This window comes from Triticum aestivum, chromosome 4A, assembly GCF_018294505.1.
Source record: "Triticum aestivum cultivar Chinese Spring chromosome 4A, IWGSC CS RefSeq v2.1, whole genome shotgun sequence".
NCBI classification, from domain to species: Eukaryota; Viridiplantae; Streptophyta; class Magnoliopsida; order Poales; family Poaceae; genus Triticum; species Triticum aestivum.
In genome coordinates, this window is record NC_057803.1 from 551,361,491 (window position 1) to 551,370,481 (window position 8,991).

Below are 8,991 nucleotides of genomic sequence, written 5' to 3' on the forward strand. Positions count from 1 at the left end.
CAGCAAATGCTTGAACTGGGAAATTCCTATGAAAGTAAGGTTTTAGATTGTTGAATATATTACCACTTTTTCGATTAATTTAATCCACAAATAAATCATGAGGCTAGCAATAACAATATGGAGCTCATATCGATATCTAAACATGTGAGGGCGTATCGAACATAGAACCAAAAACATCTACGAACACAATAAATACATCTAACACATGCATGAGTAAATAGCGGATGAACAGATCATACCCTCTAGTAGGCCAGGCTAAGGCCTCGGCAACGGCTTCCACTTCCTCCACAGCCTTCTTGGCGGTGGCGCCGGCCATTGGATTGGTGTCGGTGAAGTAGTCGAAGCAAAGGAGGAGGAGGAAGACGAACACGGAGCAGTCATACTGAGACACTCTCGAAAAACCTTATCGCCCTCCTACTGGTGCAGGATTGCAAGGACGAAGTTCTAGAGGCCTGCTCTCTCGAACGACAGTGCACACGGGCGACGTGATGGGAAGGAAACAACAACAGTGGGTGAAACAATAAAGTGGCGTCTAGGGTTGTTACAAGAAGGAACCGAGTGCGCTAGGGGTAGAGAGTCTTGGGCCTGGGCTTAGCCCACGACCAGTCCCCAAACAGCATACGGCCTAACGTTTCGGACAATAGCAATTCCATTAGTGACTCATAAGTAATCTCTACTTAATTAACTGTTCTTGACCAGCTAAAATAAAATGCACACATGATGTAGGTTTGAGCTCGTCTCGTTCACGAAACACAGCGCAAATGAGGCAAGCGGCGGATTAGGAGCGCACGTGTATCACGTTTTTTTTTAAATCTTCTTCTCAAGGTTTAATAGCATATAGAAGAGAATCTTTTATAAAGGTCTCAACTCTCCTTCAATGATGGTATAATACTGAACTTCCCACCATGACATGACGGCTCACTTGAGCCTTAGAAATTAACCAGAAATTATTGTTTATATGAACCCAAGACACATCTATAATTCAACACAATTTGTCTAGGGCAGATGCTAGGCGTCATCCGGCTGATCCGCGCGTGGGATCAGCCGGGTCGCTAGCCACCCGATGGTTGGTCCAGCATGTCCTGTAAGCCGTACGATCCACTTGATTCCACGCTTTAATTTATTTCTTCTCTTAGCTGATCACGGGAGCCGCTTTCACATGTCTATCCCACCCCGACTAGTTTGACTAATGGCATGCGCAGCAGCGACTCCAGAGAAGGTTATTGTTATTTTTTTGTGGGTAGAGAAGGTTATTGTTGCAACGCACATGTGACCCAGCGAGGTGCTTCTAGTTCAGGTAAGTACCTTCCCTAAAAAAAGCAAAGTCATCCATTCTCACGACATAAGCTGCTTCAAAAAGACCAGGGTGGTCTCGGCTGTTTGCGGGCGTAGTGTGAGGCATGGCTGCGGCGGTCGCACGACGGCATGCTTCGACGGCCGCGGTGATGTTGCGACAATACCCGGCTGCCTCGGTGATGTTGGGATGACAAGCTTTGACGGCCGCGGTGTAATTTAACTGTCACGGCAATGTTACAACGGCAACCTGTCTGCTTCAATGATGTTGTGACGGCCTGCTTTGACGACGACGATGGGTGCTTTGGTAGCCGTGGTGATGCTATGATGGCAACCCGACTGTTTCGATGATGTTGCATCGGCAAGTTTCAGTAGCCGCGACAATGCTGCAACAAACCGCAATGACAACATGCTTTGAACGGTCACGACGATGCTGCGACCACGTACTTCGACGAGGACAGTGGGTGCTTCGGTAGTTGTGGTGATGCTACAATGGCAACCCAGATGCTTCGATGATGTTGCAACGACATGCTTCAACAGCCGTGACAATACTGCAACGAACCGCGGCGACGGCATGCTTCGAACGGTCATGGCGATGCTGCGACCGCGTGCTTCGACAACCACGGTGATGCTATGATGAAGGCACACGAAGGCCTAGTTGCTTCGACGATGTTGCGACGACATGCTACCCTGCTACGACAATGTTGTGACGATGTCACGACTGTTTCGTCGACGCTATAACGGCAGCCCGGCTGCTCCGAGGATGATGCGATGGTTCTATGCTTCGACGACGGCGGGGCGGTGAAGGCGTCAAGAACACTACCCTAAGCATTATCCAAGCAACCATGACACCATGAGCTTGCTAGTAGCAAATCCAACAAACACCCACAGTCAAGAATATGGTGTTTTGGAATCTTTGTTTGCTACTTGCTACGTGTTTCCTCTTGAGAATACTTCATCACGTATATGCGTAGCTACGCGGGTAAACACCACGTGAGAAAGTAGAAACGGAATGGAATTGTTAAACAGTTACTGGGACCACTTAGCTTTAGGTGTGCGTCTAGCCACTACCACGGCTGTGCGGTCAGAATCAGATAGATGGGCAGCTTCGCGTGGGCACAGAGAGAGGCTTCGCCCCACAGCGATCGAACGGCAGTGGACGCGGATGATGAAACCAACAAATCATCCGACTGATTTTAAACATTTTCCTTTGTCTAGGCATAAAAATTAATTTGACAGGCAAAAATACAGTATGGTAATGTGTGAAAACTCCTTTTTTGTTTGTTCTAAGCTCGTCTCAATACTGGTGTAGATGCTTCTAATAATTTTTTGTAATAATCCTGGTTGCATTTTCGTTTCCGATACGAACAGACAGGTGAAGAAACGACCTTCCGACAGTTGTTACCCTGCCTAGCAACGTGTCACCCTGTCAGCTGGTCTACACATTGCCTTAGACTAGAGTGAGTAGTGTGCCGACATGCCGTAGTGCATTCCAGAGTCCAGTGCCCATAGGAAGCACCGTCTGTGCTATCAGAACACCAGGTGGGTTCTCATCTCTGACTGCACACCTCCATCCATCCATCCATCCTCTGTGATCTTTCCCAGATACCCTCCCAGATGCAGAAGATGGGCAAGAACTGCGAGCGGTGCGCGGAGTGGCAAGAGCATTGCTACTGGAGCCACATGGCTGATGAGAACAAGCACTTCTTCAAGCTCATGGCTGGGGACTTCGCCCAAAGCATGGTCAGGAATCTTCCGTCTGCCTCCCTCACTGCAGAGCTTTCTCCTTGCATTTGCTTATATTGCCTTTGTAAACTCAAGTGTGGATCTCGATTTATATCATCATTATATTCATGATACTAGCTGTTCTTCCTGTAGAGCTTACCTGGTAGGTTTGCAAAGAACTTCAACGGGCGCATCTCTGAGGTCATCAATCTGAAGCCCCATAGTGGCAAATCTTGGAGCATCGAAGTAGCCGGCGACACCGACGAAGTAGTCCTCCGGTCTGGGTGGAAGGAGTTTGTCGATGACCACGGCATCGGGGAAGGAGACCGCCTGCTCTTCAGATACAGTGGAGCGTCCTCCTTTGATGTCCTGATGTTCGACTCGGCCGGCTGCCAGAAACCACCGTCTCCTCGCCCCGTCAAACGTCGTGGCTGTGATGACAATGACATAGCAGAGAACTCTGCCAGAGGTAAAGGTCGCCGATGCGGCTACCACGCTTCCAACAAGGCTGAAGAACGCGCACCGCATCCGCCTTCACCGGCGAAAGGCGACGGTGCTGGCCTGGAGATGACACTCTACAGAGGCACCGGCAAGAGCATTGCCGGGGCAGGTAAACATGATATAGGCATGCCATACGGTACTAATTCGAATGCACCAGTTGGAATTTTATGTGCAACTAATGTTGTAAGATGCATGTTATGCATTTATCTGTTGAGCCTGCTGCAGACCATGGAGATGTTGATATGAATCATGGTGGGGCGGCTGCCAAGAATAGGTATTACTTCTGCAAGAATGGGCCCGTGAGCGAGTTCCATCTGACAGAGGAAGACAAGGAGGAGATATCAAGCATCCCTGTCCCGGTCGAGCCGAGGAACCCGGTGTTCGTGAATGTGATGCACGCGAGCCATGTCCGTGGCACCACCCGGACCAGCATTGTGGTAAGTGACCTTCCTTCTGAAACCCAGACCAAGGTTGCAGATTGCAATGCCAATATATTCAGCAAATGCGGTGTTAAGAGCGGAATGCTAAGCTTTGTTCGGATCGCGCTGTGTTGCTTCCATCCGCAGGGCGTGTCCTCGGATTTTGCAGGTAAGTACCTGGGAGGGATCGGCAGAGAGATCATTCTGCGGAGAGCCGGCGGGAAAGGGGGGTGGCACGTCCGCTACACAAGCGGAGACAACTGCCGGGGCTTCTGCGGACGCGGGTGGCGCGACTTCGCCCGCGACAATGGCCTCCTTGCACACGACGTCTGCATTTTTGAGTTCATGGAGGGTGCGCGGCGACCGGCGGCCAACGTTCACGTCCTGCGGAGGCTGCACGGCCGCTTCGTCCTGGTGCGCTGAACCTGATCTCTGCCTGTGTGAACTTATGTGCTCGACTGTACCCATAGAACTTACAGCTGTGTCACTGGAATAATAATAGAGGCTGGTGATACGAGCTTATCCCAGTAACCGTGATGTATTTCATACCTCCTACGGTGTATGTCCCAAGTTCACTTTTATCTATGTAAAACGGTATGCAGGTGCATGGAAGAAGCTTGCTGTTAACCTATAGGACAAAGATGTCACTGAGTCCCCTTAACTGTGGAAACATGAGAAAACCATACTCCCTCCGTTTCAAAATAGATGATCCAACTTTGTAAATGATCCAACTTTGTGTTAAAGTTAGTACAAAGTTGAGTCATCTATTTTGGAACGGAGGGAGTACTTGATAAGGGAAAAGGGAAAAGGATATAGTTGAGTCATCTATTTTGAAATGGAGGGAGTACTTGATAAGGGAAAAGGATATAGTAACAAGGAAAATGATTACAAACATGTCAATACCAGCTATTTATAAATTATACAAACGGAAATTTTAGATTCATAAATTTAAACGGTTGAAGACACAACACAATCTACAGTTTGGCTATCAATAACGATAATATATCGACAATCACATGTGGGCTTTCTTTGATTCCACTGAACTCCCACTTGCAAATTCGCTGCGAGTGTAGACTCATAGAGAAACAGCATGATACCGATTACGAATTAAAGATTTCAACATGCCTCGCAAACAAGAACCATCCAATGAGACATGTGCTGATCAAAAGGACGTTATTCATATATAAAAATATCAAGTAGAATGTCCGTTTGTCTAGGAGACAAAAACTAGCACCGGCAGTGGGGAGTTTTTTAACTTTGCAGAATCCAGGAAAAGGAACTGAACCCAGAAGAGCTTCCAAGGAGATGCACCCAAAAGAACTGTTGTATCATTGCGAAGGGCAGCAACTCGTCCTTTAAGTACCTGCAAAACAAGGTTGCATGCCAGGTAGGTTCGACATGAAAATCATACAAAATATAGGCAGTACAAGATAAAAGGGTAATTTTTAGATAGGTCGGCGCATTTTATTCAAATCAAAGGAGGTTAGAACATGCTAGGGACTCAAAATCATAGCACATACTAGCAGGAAATAAAATTCTAACTAACAATACTTGACAGTAACATAAGATCTAGTTTATCTGCATTCTTGGAATAAACAGAACTGGAAAACCTTGGCTTGAAAGATTATTGGTTTCCGTTGTCAAATCGTCATATTTAAAAGATAGCACCCCCTAACCATGAAAGTTATGACGCAGCTTTTCTACTATATCTGACTATTTCAAGCCGGAAAGAGGATAACAGAACAGAAGATAATTTGGAAATGAATATGTGAAAACTCAGAATGATTTTGAATTTCACATAATAGCAAATACTGCCAACGGAACAGATGTCCCACATCACAAACACAGAACATGAGGCAGTACATAAAATTAAAAGCTATAATTTTCATAACCACGTCTAGTTATACAGCTCTTTATTTCGTCGTGGCTATTCAATTCACATTAACCATTTCTTACAGACACAAGATTGACAAAATAGCAGAAGTACACTGCTTCAACATCACCACCTTCAACATGCTTTAAATTGGTCGCTCACGTGTCATTCATCATCTCCATTTTCTAACAGCCCAACCACAGAAATCCTCAAATAAAAAATTTCACAATTCACTGTTATTTACTACTTTATGTGGAGATTAGTTAAAAAAGGAGTTTTTTGCACATTTTTACAGTCTAACATAATCCAAAGAGCAGTGCGGAAGAATTGGGGCCTGGTGCACATTCATAATGTACATGAGGACATAGTTCAATATGAAAGATGAAATGAAATCTAATGTGAGAGCCAATGCACTAATAGAATGGTTAGCATTTTGGCACAGTGGACCACTTAAGTGATAATTTACATTCAGGATCTTGAGACATAAGCCAAACATCCATATGTACTGTCTGCAAGAATTTAAAGCAGATTTCAGAGATTTATCAGACCAAGCGCATGATTACCAGTCTATCCCGGTTTGCTATTTCCATTTTTGGTTATACATTTTCCATCATATTATAGTTTCTATTCATGTTCTATGCGCATTAATACCAGGGTTCCATTTAAGAACCTCCCTCCCTTCCAAACAAACAATTTTCAGGGAAGAAGTGTGCCTAGGCACAACAGAACACCAAGTGCTTAAATGTGCTAGGTGTGCACATAAGCATGCCTAAGCATGCGCTTAGGCGAGATGCACGCTAGGCAGTGGCAAGATGCACAATTGACGCCTACCGCTTTTTTCCTTGCTATTTTCTACAGGTCAGGTGCAAAATTTCCTCTCCCTCGGGAGAAGCCATTGGTGCTTGGCCATCCCCTCTGGTATGTTTACCCTGTAATTTAACAATCCTTACATAACTATAAACTATTTCATGGTTATCCTTAACAATGATTAAGAGTCGCTCAACTAGTAATGATTAACCACGAGACTAGTCTATGAATCTTATTTTGGCTTCCAACTGAAACCTCAACTACTCGTGTTGCAACTAGTTCATGAGTCAGCACACCGGCAACTAACTCAGATGTTTTCGACTCTTAATCTCTGATGGTCCTTGCTACACAATTCCTTTATTTTCTTGCTAACAAAAACAGTCATGGGAATAGAGAGACCTACATTATTTGACGCAATGGGTCCCAAAATTATTCTGGCTGTCCTCTGCGTCAACCATCTTCCCCATTTTTCCCTATCAAATCCCAATTTCGTATGCCCTTATATTAGTTGTATTGCTGCAATATAAATTCATCAAAAGAGCAAACAATGGATAGTTGGATATATCATCATGCAAACACAATTCTCCACTGCAATGCCTATTATGTCACTTAATGATAAAATCCTTAGCGAGGAAATCATTTTTCATCCTATAAGCCATCAGTAGACCATACCACTGTTCTAAAGGTGGAAGCCTAGCCTGAGAACCCGGGTATTATCCGGTTAGGTGCTAGGCGCCAACCCATCGTCCAGTCCACAAACATCGTTGCGCACAAACAGCAGCACGAAAAAACAAGGAAAACAATTTGGCACACTTCAGGGAACAAACAGCACACACGCGACCAACTGAAGTCTGTCCGATGAAAAATTGGATAAGCACAAATCTAAGGGTAATTTAGGTTTGCAATGGATTATGACCGCCAAAGTCAACCCCGCCAAAGTCTTCTAACCACCCTACCCAAAGATTAAGCTAGCCTAATCGTCAAAAAGCTAACGCACATAATCCAGACAAATACCATTTCGCATTTCAAAGTAAATAATGACCAAGGTTTATTATGATGTAAGGTAGTTATGTACTTATGTTAACCTGGCCAAAGCCTTCTAATCGCCCCAACCAAGGATTGAGCTAGACTAATGTGCAATAAGCTAACCCACATAATCCAGCCAAATAACATTTCACATGCAAGGATATGCTTCTGATCAAGATGGTTCCTAGAGGTTAGTAATGAGTGTCCAAACAACACCGCAACAGATACAATTCATACATTATGTGGACAAACGGATCATGCATTTTAACCCCTTGAATTCAGTACGAAAAAACATTTCCAAATAATTCCAACACTGAATTATATTATTATCATGACTATAGTCATCAAGCAATTTCAACTCAACATGACATACTCAAATACAAATCACACTGTACATATGCATACTTCCATATTAAAACCTATTAGTACCAAAATGCGCCATTGCAGTGATAGAGCAAATAACGGAAAACAATGGTCCGCAGACCACAACCCTCCGACCAGGAGAAATTTCAAGCCATGGTAGCAATCCTCCCAATGCACACATATCAAAGCATCACGCAAGTAATGATTGCAAAAACATTATTTCGTTCCCCAAAAATAATTATGCATCTAGAATGTTAAAGGGGCAGCTTGTGATGCAGGCAGGTACGATGTTTTCATGATAACTAACTTGTTAGCGATCCTGACAAGTGCGGCAGAAGAGGGTACCCTGGGAGAGCTCACAGCACGCCCGCGCGCTCGCCGCGCAGTGCCCCGTCAGCCTTGCGGCAACCAACGCCGGCGACCCCATCAACGCCGCCAATGGCCTGCATCGGATTAAGACCACTTGTTACAGTCACATCACATCACCGATTTCTCGCGTATCGGGGAGGCATTTCGTCCCGACTACCTTGCGGCGGCGAGAGGGGAGGAGGGCGCCGAGGCAGGGATGCGACGGGGAAGGGCGGCGGGAATGGGGGCCGCGCGTACGCGCGGGACAGTGGAGGCGGTGCGGCCGCGGACGGCGGCGAGGAAGGAGCGGGAGGCTGCGCCGCGGAACGCCATCGCTAGGGTTTCGTCGGAGAAGGTGTGGACGGCGGTGGTGTCGTGGTGGGGAACTAGAAATGGCGAGGTTTAGGGTTTTACAAAAATGGTGCAGTTCTGGGCTTCTGGCCCATCTACCCCAGATGGCCCGGCCAGGCGCGGGAGGCCACGGCCTCGTTTCTATGTTTTTTTCACATACCGCTAAAAAATGTGTTTTTCACATTAAATGTGTATATAGAAAATGTCTCTCATGTATAGAAAAAATGAATAAAAAATACAATGGGTATGAAAGAAAGTTGATCATGTATTTAATTTTTTAATCAA

The 8,991-nt window shown here is 45.6% G+C and overlaps 2 protein-coding genes across 5 annotated transcripts; one reads left to right on the forward strand and one right to left on the reverse strand.

Moving 5' to 3' along the window:
- The first annotated feature begins 2,791 nt into the window (after positions 1–2,791).
- LOC123086893 (B3 domain-containing protein Os03g0622100) lies at positions 2,792–4,588 on the forward strand. The gene is made up of 4 exons (XM_044508718.1): positions 2,792–3,036; positions 3,172–3,628; positions 3,745–3,956; positions 4,086–4,588. The coding sequence occupies exons 1-4, from the start codon at positions 2,911–2,913 to the stop codon at positions 4,359–4,361; spliced, it is 1,071 nt and encodes a 356-aa protein (XP_044364653.1). The 5' UTR covers positions 2,792–2,910; the 3' UTR covers positions 4,362–4,588.
- A 425-nt stretch (positions 4,589–5,013) lies between these two features.
- Positions 5,014–8,756, reverse strand: LOC123086895 (uncharacterized). Of its 4 annotated transcripts, none has more exons than XR_006441155.1 (4): positions 8,534–8,755; positions 8,315–8,450; positions 7,022–7,091; positions 5,014–5,301 (listed from the first exon to the last, which is right to left on the reverse strand). XR_006441155.1 is itself a non-coding variant. In XM_044508720.1 (4 exons), the coding sequence occupies exons 1-3, from the start codon at positions 8,686–8,688 to the stop codon at positions 7,069–7,071; spliced, it is 276 nt and encodes a 91-aa protein (XP_044364655.1). In that variant the 5' UTR covers positions 8,689–8,756; the 3' UTR covers positions 5,014–5,301; positions 7,022–7,068. The 4 variants fall into 4 exon arrangements, 3 of the variants coding, with proteins under 3 accessions (XP_044364655.1, XP_044364656.1, XP_044364654.1); XM_044508720.1 differs by having other exon boundaries at positions 8,353–8,450; positions 8,534–8,756; XM_044508721.1 differs by lacking the exon at positions 7,022–7,091 and having other exon boundaries at positions 8,353–8,450.
- Between the last annotated feature and the right edge of the window lie 235 nt (positions 8,757–8,991).

What these genes read in the sequence shown, in the direction of transcription:
- LOC123086895 (XM_044508719.1), bottom strand. Translation starts at nt 8,688, where the DNA reads ATGGCGTTCCGCGGCGCAGCCTCCCGCTCCTTCCTCGCCGCCGTCCGC. An exon ending in TCCCCTCTCGCCGCCGCAAG is followed by an intron (nt 8,451 to 8,533) that starts GTAGTCGGGACG and finishes AATCCGATGCAG; the next exon opens with GCCATTGGCGGCGTTGATGG.
- LOC123086893 (XM_044508718.1), top strand. Translation starts at nt 2,911, where the DNA reads ATGCAGAAGATGGGCAAGAACTGCGAGCGGTGCGCGGAGTGGCAAGAG. An exon ending in CAAGAGCATTGCCGGGGCAG is followed by an intron (nt 3,629 to 3,744) that starts GTAAACATGATA and finishes AGCCTGCTGCAG; the next exon opens with ACCATGGAGATGTTGATATG. An exon ending in CCACCCGGACCAGCATTGTG is followed by an intron (nt 3,957 to 4,085) that starts GTAAGTGACCTT and finishes TTCCATCCGCAG; the next exon opens with GGCGTGTCCTCGGATTTTGC.